This window comes from Mauremys mutica, chromosome 12 (genome assembly GCF_020497125.1).
Source record: "Mauremys mutica isolate MM-2020 ecotype Southern chromosome 12, ASM2049712v1, whole genome shotgun sequence".
Lineage (NCBI taxonomy): Eukaryota > Metazoa > Chordata > Testudines > Geoemydidae > Mauremys > Mauremys mutica.
This window is the reverse complement of record NC_059083.1, coordinates 45,174,969-45,193,417: the sequence shown is the minus strand read 5'-3', so window position 1 is coordinate 45,193,417 and position 18,449 is coordinate 45,174,969. Positions and strand designations below refer to the sequence as shown.

Below are 18,449 nucleotides of genomic sequence, written 5' to 3'. Positions count from 1 at the left end.
CATCCTTGTTCTCCTGCCGGAGCTGGTGGGGCTTCAGCTACACAAGCAGCCCCCCAGGGACACACTGCACCCTGGAGCCTGGCCCTGTGCTGGGGAGTGGGCACAACTGCATGGCTCCAGCACCAGCTCATCTTCAGCCCATTTCACCTTTGCACTGGGAGGGGTGGCTATGGGGGGGGGGTAAGGGAACTTTTGGGGTGGCTATAGCCCTCAGAATTCCCCCCAGTGCTGCCCCTGATCACAAAATTTATCATTAATAAAACCCCATTCCCCCAGCCCTAGAAATCAGAGAAGTATCAGACACTTTCTTCCCAAGTTTACAAGGTAATTGGGAAGCTGCACAAGGTCATTTCAGGTGGAATTGGGAAGAGAACCCAGGTCTCCAATGTGGAAAGCCAGGCACTAGCCACTCATTTCTACTGTCTTTTGAGATGAAAGTATGAAATATGTACAATCTGGTTACATGTCACTACCCACCACTGTACAATGGAGCCAGGAAGAGAGCACTAGAGTTGTGATCTCTATTCTAATCTGTCTAGTAAGCATTTGTGGATCTGCTGGCACAGTGTGTGTCAAGTCCCACTCTGGTGTTTGGCCTCCGAAACAATGGCAATTCCTCCTGAAGTTCAAGTGGTGGGGATGTGTGCTGGGGACTGGAGGGGCCAGGCTACAAACCCTGCCACTGTGGGGGAGGAGATTGAGTGGTTCTACTTGATTTATATTTTAGTTTTCTTCTTTAATAGTTCAATTCACACGATAGTTAAAACTATTATAATCTGTTGATTGTGGGGCGATGTGCCATAAAATCCTGCTGTTCCAAACTGCGAATATCTGCCACGCGCTGACAGGTTTGGAAATTGAGAAGTAAAGGGACCCAACCAGCTCTCTCCTCTTGAACAATTCCTGATGTGCATGTTTCTATAAAGCACATGACCCAGAGTGCAGGCTCGATAGCCTAGATCTTACCGTAATATGTTGCTTTCATAATGACATACACAGAGGTCCTCATTGGTATTGGGATTTCCCCCCCCCCCCCCAATTGCTTATGTCAACCCATGTCTGCCTTCAAAAATCACAGCTGGAAAATTAAAGAGAGATGAAACATATAAAACGTGTCTTGTTTATTTACCTTAAGTAAATGTCAGGTTAAAAGGAGCTGAGAGGGAACTTTCATAACCAGAACACATGGTAAAAATATCCACAAATTTGAAGAAGTGTTGTTCTGGAAGGTACCCGCATGACTTGTAGGTCAGACTCTCCAGTTTCTGGGTCTCCCTCTCCCAGGCTCCCTGCTCCTGGGGAGCCTCCAGCTTCTCCCCAAAACCCCAAATCCTAATTAATTAATTCTGTGTCCCTGTCACCCCCACATCTGCCTGTCCCCAGCCCGGCTGTTAATTCTACTCCTCAACCCCCACATCACTTCTGTCCCCAGCCTCTCCTCAGCTCTGCCCCTGCAGCCCCACATCTGCCCCGCTGGGCCCCTCTGCTCCTGCAGCACCAGGGATGGGAAGGGGACGGGGGAAGAACCCCTGAGGCTGCAGGGAAGGTGAGGAGCTTTCAGGGGCCATAGAGATGAGCTATCGGGGTTGGGTAGACAGGAGACCTCCAGGTCATAGAGACTAGGATGACTGTGGCTATAGAAGCCCATTTTTCCATTCCCAGGGGGCTCTTTCCCCCTCCCCCCATGTCAGTGACACTGACCAAGGATCCCCAGAGTCCTCCTGTATCATAGAGGACAGCAGCACACAGGCTGCACAATCCCTGGGGCGGTGACGAGATCGGCTTCTCTACCTCACCTAATGCTCTCTATGGTTTGACACCAGAGACTGCACAGAGTTGAGACCGGATGCAACTTCCTGGGTTGCAGAGACTTCATGATAGAAAGTCCACAGAAGCAGATCACAAAGACTACATAGAGCTAGAAGGGCTGATTTCAGGCTCCCCAGTGTGATCTCCCTCTCTCTCCGGGTCTCAGGGACACAGGCGGAGCCGGGATCCTACCCCCAGCACCCAGAGCCAGGGTCGGATTCTCTCCCCAGGGACGGAGCCAGGCGGGAAAGTGAAGATTGGGGCCTTGTCACCAGCATCGATAAATGTCACCTGCCCCCGGTCACAGTCCAGACAAACCCGGATCCTGCTGGGGACCCGGCTCAGGGGCAGGGGGGTTGCAGGGGTGGTGAGAGCCCAGAATTGATCCAAGACATACCCCACAGCACAGATCCCATCCTCAGGGCTGATCTGTCCCTTCCTCCTCACAGACTCTCTGGCCACCCCCACAAACCAGCCTCCCCCACCATCCACCTCTACCTCCCAGCAATGTCTCCCCGATGTGAATCCCTCACAGCCCAGCACACAGGGCTCACTGTCAAATCGTTCAGGACTGTCAGGCAGATCCTGCCGTCTTTCTTCCCATCTCACACTTTTCCAATCCTCAGACAGGACGAGTTGGGGATGAACCGTGTCTGGATCCAGAGTCACGTTCACTGGGGAGAGAGAGAATCAGAGCATTGGAGGCAGAGCTCAGCCCCAGGGAAGACTGAGACCATGTCTCACATTCCCCAGCAGCCCTGTTCCGGCTGGGACAGTCCTGGCCTGGATCCCAGGGAGCTGCTTCTGTCCTGTGCACCTGAGATTGAGCAGAGATGTCACTGCAGTTCCTCACTGTTTAATAGCAACCAATTCACTGCTTTCTCATTTGTTTGCAGAGGCTTCTGTTCCTCCTGCTGGGGCTGTTCCATTCTCAGTGACAGAGACACAGCCAGGAAGGTGTCAGAAGCTTTCGGTGAGGAGGGATTAGAAGAGGCCGATACCAGCTTTAAACTCCAGAGGGAAGCTCCCTCCTCTAATGCAGCCTCCACTCCAGGGCCAAGGAACAGAGAGGAAGGGGCAGCATTGTGGAAGTGCCAATTAAGACCAGAGAGTAGGAGGTGGCATTGGGTGGGGTAGCCCCATCCCCATCTCAAAGAGAAAGGAGAGGAGCCAGCATCAGAGCGAGAGCATCTCCCCAATCCATGAAAGAGTGAGCAGCTCTAATGGGAGATCCCAACCCTGCCCAAAGGAGGATGTTGGTTAAGAGCGATGGGGAGACCTCCTGCACTGGGGTGAAGGAGCGGGATCTGTCAGCACTCAGGGGAGGGAGCTCTCTATTCATTGCTCTCAGTTTTATATTAAAAGTCCTGTGATTGTCTATGAAAACCCCAAGGTCAGAGTTAAGGGTGTTTGGATACTGCTCAGGGAGAGTGTTTCTGATCATCAGTGTGGGCATGAATTCAGCAAAAAAGGTTGGTGTCAGGATTGTTTGTGTGACTTCAGTTTCTGATGTCCTCACTGTTTAATCGGTTTATTTTTAGGGCTGGGTGTCATGTCTGGGGTTAGTTTGGTTGGTAACGTTAGCTACAATCTCATGAAGATGTTTTCATTGGAATTTTCTCATAATTTAAACCCATTATCACCCTGTCTGAATGATCCCATTTAAGCCTTGTCCTGGCCATCCTGACTTTTTTGACAAAAGTGGGGTGCAGAGGAACGAGCAGCGGGGCGAGTGGTGATGCCAGCCCCAAACAGGTGGGGAGGCAGAGCTCAGGCAGGGAGGAAGGCGGGGCTCAAGCTAGCAGCAATGCCAGTGCATGGGGGGCAGGCAGTGCTTGGGCAAGCAGCAGCACCAGCCCTGTTGGGGTGGAGCGGGGAGGGCTCGGACTAGCCCCACACGGTGTCCTGTTTTCCTTTTGGGTAATTTCGTCAACCTACCTCTTTTTGTCTCCAGCGCAGACGGCAGAGTGTCTGGAGGGGGAAAGGAGGAAAGAGATAAAATTTGTGACTCCGCTATTCAGCGGCTGCAGAGGCCGGTGCAGACCTTGGCACAGGCTGTGGAAGTTCTGAAGCCAGCCAGAGCTACATCCCTATGACAATGGCCCCCATGTGTCTTGCCCAGCGTGCAGAGTGTCAGAGGCCCAGCTTTACACTGCTCACCTCCCTCTGTCCCTCTTCCACCCGCCCTCACCACCCCCATCCCATTCCCAGCCCTCTCAGGAACAAGCCTTGTGCCTGCAGCTGCTAGGGAGGAGGCACCAGAGGCTCCTGTGCTGGAGGGATCCCTCACCGTGGGGGAGGGGCTTTCTCCTTCCCTCCTGCCCATTTGGCCCAGACTAGCTGCCATATGGGACCAGAGCCCAGTGATGGCAACAAATGGCCTTTCATTTAGGGTTCTAGATTTTGGGTGCCGACCTTTAAGCACCTGGGGCCTGGTTCTCAGAGGGGTTGGGCACCTGCAGCTCCACTGACTCCACCTGCAGCTGTGGAGGCTGCACAGCTTTGGAGCACCTGCCCTGCAGTTCTCTAGTTGGGAGAGAAAAACTCAGGTGCCCCAAATTAGGCCATTTTGCTAAATTTGGGCCTGAATGTTGTGACCTTAGGTAAGTCGTGAATTTATGTGAGACATCCTGATGCCTGAGTCCCGCTACATCTCCTCAGTTTATCTGCTTTCCACTAGTTATTATGTTCAGAACTGAGAACTGGTACAAGGATCATGCATAAGTTTGGACAGACAGAGATTGTGCGTTTGTACTGACTGACTTGGCTTTCGCCTGGTTAGCAGTTTGCTTGACATAAGGGAAATGTTGGCTTAAGTTGTCTTGTAATTAAATGATGTGTTCATACGTTCCTATGTGGGACAAAGATTTTTTGACCACACAATGTGCTTAAAGACATCAGACATCCAAAATGTACTGCCCAGGAGCACTTAGCAAAGTAAAAAAAAAAACCTATGCAGCAAACAGGGTCGAAGAGACCTATGCATAATCAGCGGTAATTAGCCAAACAGAAAAAAAAATGACATGGAAATAGCTTGGACAGAAAAAGCCCTGAGAATTAAAAAGTTCATGCATCTGCACTGTATGAGTTATAGAAGATACTTAATATTCATAACACTCAAAGGTGGTTGGAAAAAAAACCTAATAAACACATAATTTGGATGTGTATAATATCTCAGACATTGTAAGGGTTAATCAGAGCTTCACAGAGAAATCCACTATAACTCGCCTATGGTCCAGGAGTAGGCAACTGGCCAGTACTTCTTTCAGTATATGTGTCATTTCTTACTTTCATAGTAATTGTAATTGCAAGGCATGCTTTAGATACAAATAAAGGTTTGAATTAATCAACCTGAGTGACTTGGACCCCAAGTGTGTGACATTCTCACACAACGATTAAATACACACATAATCTAATTATGAACCAATTGGCCAGAGATATTCTCCTCCGATAGACTCAGATGCTCATCCCAATTTCCCCTCCTAGATCCCTTCTGGGTACCTTTGAACTTCCTCACAGTCTCCAGTAGCGCAATAGTTTTCTGGGAGAAACCACTGACTCGCTCTTCCAGTTCAGCAGAAATCTCCTCTGGCTGTTGGAACTTCCCCTTCTCACACCTGGACAGAATAATTTCATGTGATTCTATTTCATGTATTGACTCATAAGTTCTTGCTAGTGAGCTGCTTCTCTAATGGGTCTGGAGTTAGAATTCCTCTGCTTCTCCCAGCCTCAGAGCAGGTGCAGCACAGGCCATGGCAGTGAAACCTTCCCCCAAAAGGACCCATTAATATTCTTCAACTCTGGCCTGGAGAGACCTGCTCTGGGGATAAAAGGGGAATTGAATCTCCATGGCCAATTCACTCCATGGCCTCCATGCTCTGAGGGACAGGAGGTTCCCAGGTGAAGTGTTGTAGAAATCTGACCACTAGAAAGTAGACTGAGACATCAGTCTCCAAAGAGGTCTCCAAAGAGGTCTCCAAAGAGTCCTCAGGCGAGAAAGACTCTTGACCACTGCTGCCCTGGGCTGAATGGTAATCAGGGCCCAGCAATGACAGGCCCATATTCCATCCTCACTATCCTGAGGCAGCCAGTCCCCCAGGGAGGTGACATGTCTAGGAAATACTTGAGGTCAGTCTTCCCAACTGTATGGATAATTCCAGAGTCTTTCTATAAAAGGGTGAGAACCTCAGGATAAAATTGATCAGAGAGATTTGTATCCAGAATGTGACCTTCCTCCAGAAGTGAAAGTAAGGTGGTACGGGCCGGTACGGAGGACCGGTAAGAAAAGGAGACTGGCTGAGGGAGGGAGAAGCCTGCCCCCTGCATAAGAATAGTTTAAACTCAGCTATTCCCTGAGTGGTTCAGCCCTCGGGGTTAGGAGTGGTTTCTGGCATCCATGTTAATTTCACTCACAGTAGCTGGGGGGAGTAGGGAGGGTGTGTTTGACCATGGCAGAGGCAGTCCTTGTCTGCCCCTGGGATGAGGGGAACTTGTCTCCAATACTAATATACACAACAAATACAAGCATTTGGCTCCACCGCTTAAATCCAGAGCTAATAAAAGCAGGTGGAAGGGGAAAACTCACTGTCACGTTGGTTTCTCATCTCCTCCCTCCCCCTCCTCCAGCCAGGCTGCAGACAAGGCTCTGCATTCCTCCTGCCCCACCCCCAGCAGGGGTTCTCCTCTAGGCTCTAGCTTGCAGTAGGGACACTGGTTGAGATGCCTGCTGCTGCTGCCTGCATAAGTGTGTGACCATGGCAGGGGCAGTTCTTTTCTGCCCCTGGGATGAGGGGATCTCCTATACACAAAAAACACAATAAAAATCAGGAACCATTTCCAAGTTCAAATCTATCCCATTCCCTCCCCAGCAGAGGATCATGGTTGTGATGTCCAAACTGCTTGCAGATCCTCTTTGAAATGTTACTGAACCATGCAGGGAACAGCTGAGTTTAAACTGTTCTTAGGCAGGAGGTAGGCTTCTCTCTCCCTCAGCCAGTCTCCCTGCTGCAAGCTAGAGGGAAGCCCCTACAGCTGCTGCTCAGTGCCAGGCAGGGAGAAAGCATGGAGCCTAGTGTCTGCAGCCTGGCTGGAGGAGGAGGGAAGACATGGAGAAAAATGTGACAGTGAGTTTTCACTTTTTCAGGCTTATTCCAATAGTAAAGTTTTATTACAGACAGTACTGGTAGTAGTAATAGTAGCTTTATTTTCTCTATCCATGTCATGCAATGGGAGGGATCCATGAAATACGTAGGAGAGGTGGGTTGCTTGCGATTGGACCATATGGGTCAGAAATGTAAATTACTTTCACCCCTGCCCAAACCCCAGGGCTCCCAGCCGGGGGTGATTTAAAGGGCCCAGCTCCTAGCTTCAGCTGAATCCCCGAGCCCTTTAAATCCTGATTTAAAAGCCCCAGGATTTAAAGGCCCCATCTCTTCTGATAGAGGCCACGCCTCTTCCAATTGAGGCCCCTCCCCTCCCCGTCCAGGAGTACCAGCAAGTCTTTTAAGTTACTTTCACTCCTGCCTTCCCCACACATTTTGCTCTATAGCCCCTGCAAGATGTGGTGCTAACATCATCTCCAAGTTCTTTCCCAGTGTTGTGAAGTGTGAGGGGGCGTGAGAGAGAGACACGTACCTGCTCAAGGTACTTCTGACATCCTAGAGGAGAGAGAGCGAGAGAGCATATTTCAGTCTCACCTGACACACTTAACACTCCAAAGAAGGGATTTTGGAAGTATGGGGGAAAGAGGCCATAGGCGCCAACTTCCCCTCTAGCCAGCGGGTGCTCAAACCCCCCACTCCACTCCTTCCCCCAATTCCCACACTTTGCCTCTTCCCACCCCGACTCCTCACACGCCCCGCCCCCACTGCACCCCCTACGCCAAATCCATGCCCCCATCCCACCTCTTCCTGACTGCTTCTCCCCGCTCCGCCTTTTTCTGCTCCCTGCCCCCAAGCATGCCCCATACCCGCTCCTCCCCCATCCTCCCAGAGCCTCCTGCATGCTGCGAAACAGCTGATTTGTGGTGGGTGGGAGGCGCTGGGAGGGAGGGGGAGGAATTGATCGGAAGGGCTGCCAGCGAGCAAGAGGTGCTGGGAGGAAGGGAGAGAGGGGGAGAGGGGGAGCTTAGCTGCCCATGGGTGCTAAGCACCCACTAATTTTTCTCCGTGAGTGCTCCAGCCCTGGTGCATCAACGGAGTCGGCACCTATGAAAGAGGCCCTTCCCTGGCTCCAGGGCCATGGATTCCCTAACTAATGGGGCTTTTCCATCTCTAATATCAAAGTGTCTGTGGCTCTGCAAAGAATAATAATAATTCACATTTCAGGAATGCACACACCGAGTTACACTGTGACCTCTGACTGCTGGACAGCAGTGCTCATGTTTTAGGAGCTGTCCTGTCCCTGTACTGGGATCTGGAGTATTTCTAACTCAGTCTCACCTGCAGGAATTCACTGGCTGGCTTCTGACACTTCCCCTCCATCTCACTGATCAGCTCACTGAGACGGGAAATCTCCGAGAGTTTGGTGATATTTTCATTCTGTATCGTCACAATCTCCTCGTTCAGCTCTGCCAGCTGGCCCAGCAGGAGTCGCTCTTGTTCCTCCAGGAACTGCCGCAGTTGCTGAAATTCAGACACAATCTTCTGTCTCTCGGTTCGTATCTTTCTCTGTAACAAAATAATAGGGAACGGGCTGGTCAGGGACATGGCTGGAGTCTGGGGTCCTGTCACAGAATGCTGAGTGTGCAGGAGGGAGAATTTCTTTGCAAATTTTAAGTCACCTGACACTGTGCAATGCCCTGTGGTTACTAGAGGATTTTCTCACACCTTTCCTTTTGGCTCCAGAATCTCATAGAGGGACATTCCGCGTCTGACATGGCTCGAATAATGTATTATTGATGGCCCCAGAGATGCAGATCCAAAGCAGCAGGAGGACTCAGCCACTAGAGCTGGGTGACATTTTCTGCACAACATTTTTTTTTCAGGGAAAAATGCAGCTTTGTCGATATTGAAACGTTTCATAAATTCCTGTCACTTTCACTCAGTTGTTTTGTTACAAAGATAAATAAATGAAAAATCAAAATATTTTCTTTTACATATTTTCCAGGATTTTAAATGTGAAATTATTTGTTGGTTGAAAATTTCCTTCTTTTTTATATAATTATATATATATTTTAAATAAATGGTCAAAACTGAAACAAAACATTTTGATTTTGTCAAAATGAAACATTTCTTTTGACAAGATCTGGTATTTTCCCAGCTCTACTCAGAACCATGTGGACAGAGGCAGATGGAGAGAAAAAAACAGAAGAAACTATAACACAAAAAACCTCAGACTCAGGCACATCCACAAAAGCTAGAAATTAATTCACTAAGTGAAAGGAAAGCTTAGAATCTGTAGAGGAACATGTTATCCATTTCTAGGGAGAGGATTTTTCAGGCCCTTTATATGGATGTGTGTGCACACATACACACACACAGAGTATCCCAGGATCATGAAGCAATGGACAGAAGTCCACATTCCCCAAGGCCATAAAGCAATCATTCACAAGAGTGAAATGTGAAGGATATAAGCTGTACTAAAAGATAAATTCTAATTAAAAGGAAGTATCAGAGGGGTAGCCGTGTTAGTCTGGATCTGTAAAAGCAGCAAAGAGCCTTGTGGCACCTTATAGCTTAACAGACGTTTTGGAGCATTTGCTTTTGTGGGTGAATACCCACTTTGTCGGATGCATGGGACGCATCCGACGAAGTGGGTATTCACCCATGAAAGCTCATGCTCCAAAACGTCTGTTAGTCTATGAGGTGCCACAAGACTTTTTGCTGCAATTAAAAGAAACTGACTTAACAAATAAGGAGGATGTGAACTGTAGTGAAAATCGTAAGGAGTGTAAAACAAAATATCTGGACAGCACGCTCAGGCATACAAGGTGAATGACAGGAATGGTGAAATTGTCAGAGTGCAAAAGGACTGTAAGCCAGAAAGGAGCAGAGGGATAGAACCCAACACAACACACCCAGGAATACGTGTCTCTATTTAAGCTGGATCTTAAAATTGTAAACAAAGAGCGCACAAGAGGATTCCCCAAAACTAAACATCCTCCAAACTCTGGGCTTATACAAGGCTGAGAACTGTGAAACTGCAGAGTGACCATGTATCGGGGGGTTGTTCTAGTGCATTGGATTTTCTAATTCAAAATTCGGTTAGTTCATTGCCTATGAAGTGAGTTTAATTAAACTAATAGTAGCTAATATGGAGTAGATAAAAAATAATAGTTGAAAGTAGCTTATGGCAGTGGTTTTCAACGTGTGGCCTGCAGACCTCTGGGGGTCCGTGGACTATGTCTAAAGGGTCCACAAAAGACTTAGGCCTTGGCTACACTGGTGCTTTACAGCGCTGCAACTGTCTCGCTTAGGGGTGTGAAAAAACACCCCCCTGAGCACAGCAAGTTACAGCACTGTAAAGCACCAGTGTAAACAGTGCCCCAGCGCCGGGAGCGCGGCTCCCAGCACTGTAAGCTAATCCCCACAGGGAGGTGGAGTACCTGCAGCGCTGGGAGAGCCACGACCACACTCACACTTCAAAGCGCTCCTGCGGCAGTGCTTTGAAGTTGCAAATGTAGCCACACCCTTAGACTGAAAACTGACTGAACAGAATTCAACTATACACACAGACAATAGATTTCCAAGGGAGTCTCTGCACCTCCATTCGAAATTTCCAGAGGGGTCCCCAAATGAAAATAAGTTGAAAAACACTGGTTTGTGGTGTAGGCCCAAGCAGTAATTTCTGCTAAAACAATTAATTTTGATTTCCTTGTGATTATTCCCCACTTAACGGATTTCTGTTTTACCCCAAGTGATTGAGATAAAACATAATTGGGCCTCTAGCTTGCCCCTGCCTCTCCTTATTGCTCTGATTCAGAACGCCCCTCCATCCAGCTCGTTAACAATGCAGGTTAATAACGATGGACACCTACCAGATATTCCTGGCTTCTCATTTGTACACTCACTTTACATCCCAGCAGCTTTTCTCTCTCTTCCCTCAGAGTCTGCAAATAGGCCTGAATCTTTTCCTGGAGAAACAGAAAATGATTTGTGGGGTGTTATTTTTAGATTTAGGAGTGAGAGTGTGTGTGGGTGGAAGCTTTTCCAGCACAAACAAACACTCTATTGATGAGTGGAGAACCCAGTAGCTTTACGATATCAGAGATACCAAGGAAGTGGAGTCATATTGTTGCCGGCCCAAAAGGCCTGAGGCAGCAAACAGTGGTTCGTTGCTTGGTGTGCATCGCACTAATTATCACACCAGGGTGGAGAATGCAGAAAAAGTTTATTTGAGCCCAAGTAAGGTGCAAAGGGAGATATTACAATCTCAAATCCTGCACACAGATGCAAGCTGTGTGTCTCTTCTTATACATGACTTCAACTAGGCATCCTCATTACCCCCCACTAGTCTCCTCCCATATAATAGGCATATTGTATAGCTGGCAATTACATCAAACAGATTAAATCATTCTTGACAGCAAACAATTCATCTTGTAACTTTTCAAGGCTGTTACCTTGGTTTACTTCTGAATTTATTACTTTGCCTCCCCTCTTTCTAAACTAAACACAAGTAGGGCCCCTATTTACTATCTCCTGCTGTCCGTGTTGTACTGATAAGGAGCAGTTACACATTCCATTCTCACTTCTAACCTGGGAGTTCAATCAGAGTTTAGACATGGAGGCACTCTGGACAAACATAGCATTAACTTTGGCTCATTCAGGCCTGGTACAGAAAAGCTTCATTAATACTGTAGTTTTCTACCCTCCTGAGTTATCTAGAGATATGCCTAATGGCACCAACAATATTACTGGACACTGGGAGTGTTTTATTTTCAGACTCGTTGACATTGTTTGATCTTGTTTCTCCATTGATTTACACCAACATGAAACTGAGGTTAGATGGTTGGATTTTTCATTCACTATGTGAAATATCCTGTTTTTAAGAAGGTTTAACAAACAAGGTGATACAAATTCTAGAAACCACCAAGGCTTGAAATATGGATTGGGATTCTCAAAGGAGACCAACTCCCACTGAATTTCAGCCCTGAAGCCCTGGAGACTGGACTGCTTGGACAGAACTGGTCTGAGCATGAAGGCAAACCCTATTAGATGTGTTGATTTTTGACAAGATTGTTTGGTGTTTGCCCTATTGCTGTCCAGAACCCTTCCTGTGCTAATGCTGCCTGGGTACCTGTTCCCCAGCTCCCAGCAAAGCTCCCAGAAGGGGGTTCCAGAGATTTCAAAATGCTGCACTGTGGGAGAGCAGTGTAAGGCCTAATGGAACCAGTTTAGCCGGTTTTTCAGCCTGACAGGTTAGCACCGCCCAAGAGTTCAATCCAGTCTAATCCCTATGGTATTTGGCATGGACCTGTACTGCCTGGAGCCCTTTTGTGTGTGGACTCAAGGTCCTCGGGGTCTACACAGTGTTTAGCCCAGTGATTTCCTCTAGTACAGGCCGGCATTAGAGTTAAACTTCTCATGGAGAAACACTGGAGTTCTGAATCCCAGTGGGAAACCTCATCTCCATTCTGGGCCTGGGACCTTTACCAAGGCATCTTTCCCTCCTAATGGCCTTTCTTAATTATTGCTCAGTCAGGAGACAGCTGTATTGGATCCCTCCCAGCATTGGGTGAGGCAGACTCAGCAGAAAATATTCCCACCCTCCCAACTGACAGCTTCTCTGAAATACTCCAGACAGGTGGGACAAGTAGGTTCATGATGGAATTTTTCCACAGGGTTCTCTGCAGCCATAACCCTTCTGTGGAGAGCTGGACCCAGCCCTGTGGGACAGGAGCTGCCACGGGGGCTGAGTATGGTGGGTTGCGGGTTCTTCACTCCCTTTTCACTCCAACGTGTAAGACTTAGGACATTTATCGATGGCCTCACTTCTCCATCTGCATGACCCTTTGGAGGATTCCCAGTTGCTGGGAAACCTATTTGGGCCTGAAATCCTCCATTCCTCTCCAGTGGAGCTCACTGAGTAACTGTCTGGGGCTCAAGGAAACCCTAATGATGGGGGAAGGTGAGTTTCCCAAGGCTCTGGCTATGGAACTAACAGTTGGTTATTTCCTACCTGGAATTCTTCAGCAGCTTCCTCTGCAGGAATGACGGTGTGATCTCTGTGCTCCTTGGATCTGTCACACACCAGACAGATGGGGATTTCGTCCTCTTTGCAGAACAGTTTTAGAGGCTCCTTGTGTTTCTCACACAGTCTCTCTGGTTCTGGTTCCTTTACTGTCTGCATCCTGAGTTCTCTGGCTGCTTCCACAATATTCCTGAGCTGCCTGTTCAGCCGGAGGTTCCTCTGGGGAAAGATCTCTCTGCACTGAGGGCAGGAGATGTCTGTATCGAATCCCTCCCAGCACTGGGTGATGCAGGCTCGGCAGAAATTGTGATCACAGTCTAGAGACACCGGATCTTTAAAATACTCCAGACAGATGGGACAGGTCACTTCATCCTGGAGAGCTTGTGCTGGATTCGCAGCAGCCATGGCTTCTAGTGCAGGAAAGAGACCAGAGAGGAATTTACTTTCACTTTCTTCTTCTCAGAAATGAGTTGATTGAAGTTTGCATTTTTATTAGGCATTTCTTTTCTGGGTGTGTCTCATGCTGTTTGTTTTTTGTGTACTGTAAAGAATCTTTGAATGAAGTGTGATGAGTAGGACCCTACCAAATTCACGGCTGTGAAAAATGTTTCATGGACCATGAAATCTGGCTATTGTAGGGAGCGACAGGACTGGGGGCACCCCAGCTGCTAGTCCTGGCCCAGGCTGGGAATTTCTATTCCCCTGCAGGGGCTGGTCCCAAAGCCGTCTCAGACCCACCTCTGGGAACCTCTCCTGGCTGCAGGAAGCTCTGTGGCTGCTGGCTGGAAGCCCAGCTCTGAAGGTAGCACAGAAGTGAGGGTGGCTGTCAGCCCCTGACCAGGGTGGAGAGGCAGCAACCCAAGCTGTCAACCCCCAACCAGGATGGAAGGCTGACGGGAACACCCAGATGTAGGGTAACCTGCCCCCCCCTCATACCCTGCAGCCCTCACTTCTGCACTGCTGTTGGTGGTGGCACTGGCTTTGGCTTTAGGACTGGGTGTCCAGCCAGAAGCCGCTGTTCTCCAGCTCCCCAGCTCTGAAGGCAGCAGCAGTGCAGAAGTAAGAGTGGCAATCCCAAAACTCCAATACAGTAGCCTTGTGACCCCTTCCATCATCCCCCTTTTGGGTCAGGACCCCCATGGTTTGAACACTACAAAATTTTCAGAGGCGAACACCTGAAACTGTAGTAAGAAGAGGACCTGAAACATAAGGCCTTGTATTAGAGGCCTGGTATGAGGCCTGAGGCCTGAACTAAAGCAGTCAAAACGTTGCTGATAGAAAGCAAAGTTAAGTTGTAAGCAAGAGGCAGGCCCTGCTCGTAGAATCTGGCAAGCACAGGACTGATGTTGCAGAAACACATATTCCTAAGAGGTGCTGGGCATAGAGCACTCACCAGTGGTACCAGAACACCCAGATACCAGCACATTCCCCAAAGAGAACAGGAACACACTGACCCATCCTGTAGATAAGGTCAGGATGACAGCATGATGGATAGAGATATTTTAATCAAACCGGCATGTACAAGGCAATGGGTGGCACACTGGTATGTCAGAGGCACTATGCAACTTGTTTGTATTGGTGTATACAGCTGTATCTCAGAAGGAGTGTCTTTGACCAGCCTAGGGAGCAGTGAAAAGTCCCGCCACTGACTGAGCTAAATCCATTGTCATGAGCATACATGTCTTAGTATCCTCATAGAATCTGCCAGGTGCTATTACCGTGCTTCGTTGACAATAAACCTGGCCGGGTGCTTTCACTGAAAACCGAGTCTGTGGATTTACAGGGCAGTTTAATTAAGGTTTGCTGTCTCCACTATCTCCTCACCCGCCTGACTGCCGCTCGCATCCCCGCTAGTCTCCTCACTGTCCACCCGATGTGCCGACTACTCGACTCCTCCCTCCTCCCCCACCCGCCTGCCTGCCGCTCATCTCCTCTCCCCCTCCCGCCTCCTGGCTGCCCACCACTCGCCTTCCCACCCATCTCCTCACCCCCTCCGCCTCCCCACCAGTCTCCTCACCATATGCCTGCATGGCTGCCACTTGCCTCCTCGCACCCACACACCGCCCACCGGGTGGTCATCCCGATTCATCCAACCCCAGGAACAGCTCCACTGATTCCTTTGCTGCCTCTAAACTCAGCTGTTTGGCTGTTTCTGTGTCTTTCACCAGCTGCCTGTTTGGCTTGAGATTTCTCTGTTGCACAGTTTCTCTGCACTGAGGGCAGGAGACATCTGCATCGGATCCCTCCCAGCACTGGGTGATTCAGGGTTGGCTGAAATTGTACCCATGCTCCAGAGTGACAAGTTCTCTGAAATACTCCATACAGATGGGATGAGTAGCTTCATCCTGGAGACTTTCCACAGGGTTCTCTGCAGCCGTGGCTCCTTCTGTACAGTAGAACAGGGTCAGGTTCACTTTCCTGAGCTCAGAAATATGCCCCACCTGCAGCACAACTGGGTATTTCCCTTCCTGGAACTGACTCTGTTGTTTGCTAAAGGTCAAGCACCAAAGAAAGACACTGTGTACAGAGGGAGAGGGGGCGTTGAAAGCTCACTAACCATGACTAACAGAGTTGAGAGGCTCAAAGGTGAGTTAGTGCTCTTAGAGGGGTCACTCGACCCTCTTCTGGGCAGGTCATCCCACTCTGGAACTCCCCCCCAAATTGGTCAAATCCGCTCTCAGGGAGGTCCTCTGCAGCTGAAACCCATCCTGATTGGTAGAGGGCGGTGGGAGGAGTTCTTAGAGGGGTCACATGACACCCTTTGCTTCCACTCATGTGTCCATATTGACCCCAGAAGTAATACCCCCATGGGACAGGTCTTAGAGTGACAGGTGGGTGGGTCCTGAGGGGTCAGGGGAGGGGCTTATGCTTGATTGATGGTAGGCCCCTTATACTATAGCCTCCTTCATGAGAAGCACTGTGTGAGATCTGTGCTCGGGGGATCTCTCACAACACACTTACACGGCTTCCCTGTCCTCTTCACAGAACAGATCCAGGGATTTGTCATCTCTCTCATACAGATGCTCTTTTCCTTGTTTGAAATCCAATTTTTAATTTTTTCCACTATATTTTCTGGCTGATAGTTATTTCAGAGAGCCCTTTTCTGGATCAGGGTTCTGCAGCTGGGGCAGCACCAAGGATCATAGTCCCCCTTTGTCCATGTCTCACAGCTTGGCAGAAGTTGTGCCCACAGTGTATGGTCACTGGGTCCGTAAGATATTTTAGGCAAATGGGACATTTGGTTTCCTCTTGGATTTCCCATACAGGAGTCACTTTGGCCATGACTACTGGGATCTCTGGGCTTCTGTTCTTTCTGAATCAGAAATGGTTTTGCTGATAATGGGGAGGTGCCTCATATCAGCAGCACAAAAGCAGAAAGAGGTGAAGAGAAAGGAAAGGCCAGGAGGTGGAGCAGGAGAAAGATAAGGAAAGAAGGAAACAGGAACTACTTAGGAAAGGAATGGGAGCAGTGCGGTGTAAAGAAGCAGAAATAGAAATGAAGGAAAAGAAGAGAAGGAAACAAGCAAACAAACAAGAATACAAAAGCTTAAACTTAGGGTCTGTCTACACAGTACATGTCCAGATGGGAGTCTGGCTGGATTGTACTCCAGTGTCTAGCCCACACAACCTCCTTGCTGCCATGGCCTCACTGCTATTGGTAGTTTGTTCTCTCCAGCAGTGTCAGCATGTGTACATGTACCCAAGCTGGGAATCACACCTCCCAGGTGCTGTGTAGATGTGCCATCAATCGAGCTAGGACATTCTTAATGTAAGTAGGATCTGAATGAGCTCGCTCCTGACACCTAGTGAGGAGCTGGGGAAGAGGACTTCAGGAGCTGCCCTTGTTTGCATGGACACACCCACCCTGCCTAGGCGCTCAGCATGATGGGGCTGCTTTGCCAAAATGGTCACTTTTGGCTGGTGTTGTATTACCAGTCACTTTGTTATTGGGGCGGGTACTAAAGGGTTGTTATCTTTCAGCAGAACTGTGCTTGGCATTCCCTGATTGAGGGGCTCACCCTCAACTAAACTGCACTCGCTGGGCAGGAGATGTGGGTGCCAAAGTCCAGTGCAGTTGAGAGAGGGTTGGGATAGGTACTTTTGATGTGGGACCCAGACACTATTTGATCTTTTCTTTCTCTACTGTGTAATAACAAAGCTGATTGAGACTCAAGGATGGGTCTGGTTGCACATCAACAAAACTGAAATATCAGATAACCAGGCCTAAGCATTAGGCCTGCTTTGGGACACTGTCTCTGATACAATAGACTGCCCTGTCTATGCCAATAATGAGGCTGAAATCACTGAGAGCTGTGCTAAGTTGTAGGACCTCAAGACCTCCCAGAGAAGGTGTGGCAGTGAGCGGACAGCTGGCTGAGTGTCAGGTGAAGTGGCGAGTAGAGCGGTGATCTGCTGGCAGGGTGCAGCCAGTGCTGAAGTAAATGCCTGGACAGCAGAGCGAGCAAGGTGTAAACCCCTCTTAGGCCTGCTCTACTTAGATCAACCTAGTGACAGTTATTCAGGGCTGTGAAACATTGTGTGCTCTGAGTGCCACAGCTAGATCAACCTAACCCCGATGCAGACAATGGAATTCTGCTGGTGACCTGGCTACGGCCTCTCAGAAAGGGGGATTAACTACAACAATGGAAAAAACACTTCTGTCAATGCAGGATGCACCTACACTATGGCACTTCAGCGACCCAGCTGTAGCGCTGTAGCTCTGCTGTAGGAGTGGCTGTAGTGTAGATATACCGTTATTCTTACTGAGACCTGGTCTACACCTAAAACTTAGGTCAGCCTAGCTACGTTGCTTAGAGCTGTGAAAACTTTCACACCCCGTGTGATGTAGTTAGTTCGATCTAACCCCTGATGTAGACGCAGATAGGTCAAGGGAAGAATTCTTTGTTGCCCTAGTTACTGCTTCCCCTAAAGGTGGATTTACTGTATTTATGAAAAAACCCTTCTATTGATGTAGGAAATGTCTACGCTAGTCACTCATTTCTACAGGCTCTCGGCTGGTGTGGAGCTTCCAGCTTCTTATCAAAACACCAAATCCCAATTAACTAATTCTGTGTCCCTGCCACCCCACATCTGCCTGTCCCCAGCCCCACATTAATTCTGCCCCTCAACCGCCCCATCTTCCCCAGGGCCGGCTCCAGGCACCAGCCTACTGCGCATGTGCTTGGGGCGGCACCTTGGGAGGGGGCGGCGATCGGGATTTGTTTTCATTGTTTTTGGTTTGGCCAGGTGGCGCTGGGTGGGGGGGCGGGGACTTGGGCGGCCCGACACGACACTGGGGGGGTGGAGACTTGGGCGGTGCGATGCGGCGCTGGGGGGGGGGGGGGACTTGGGCGGCCCAACGCAATGCCCGGGGGGGGACTTGGGCGGGGCGGGTGGGGACTTGGGTGGTGCAACGCGGCGCTGGGGAGGCAGGGACTTGGGCGACGTGACTCTCAGGGGGGCGGGGACTTGGGCAGTGCGGGGCGGCCGGGGACCTGGGCGGCGTGACG

General features: G+C 49.4%; 1 protein-coding gene and 1 pseudogene across 1 annotated transcript; one reads left to right on the top strand and one right to left on the bottom strand.

The window, feature by feature from the left end:
- LOC123345974 overlaps nt 1-18,449 on the top strand; it is a 178,962-nt pseudogene that overhangs the window by 35,573 nt on the left and 124,940 nt on the right.
- Nucleotides 1,034-13,344, bottom strand: LOC123345967 (zinc finger protein RFP-like). The gene is made up of 7 exons (XM_044983106.1): nt 12,928-13,344; nt 10,787-10,882; nt 8,250-8,477; nt 7,444-7,466; nt 5,311-5,426; nt 3,748-3,780; nt 1,034-2,483 (listed from the first exon to the last, which is right to left on the bottom strand). The coding sequence occupies exons 1-7, from the start codon at nt 13,342-13,344 to the stop codon at nt 1,972-1,974; spliced, it is 1,425 nt and encodes a 474-aa protein (XP_044839041.1). The 3' UTR covers nt 1,034-1,971.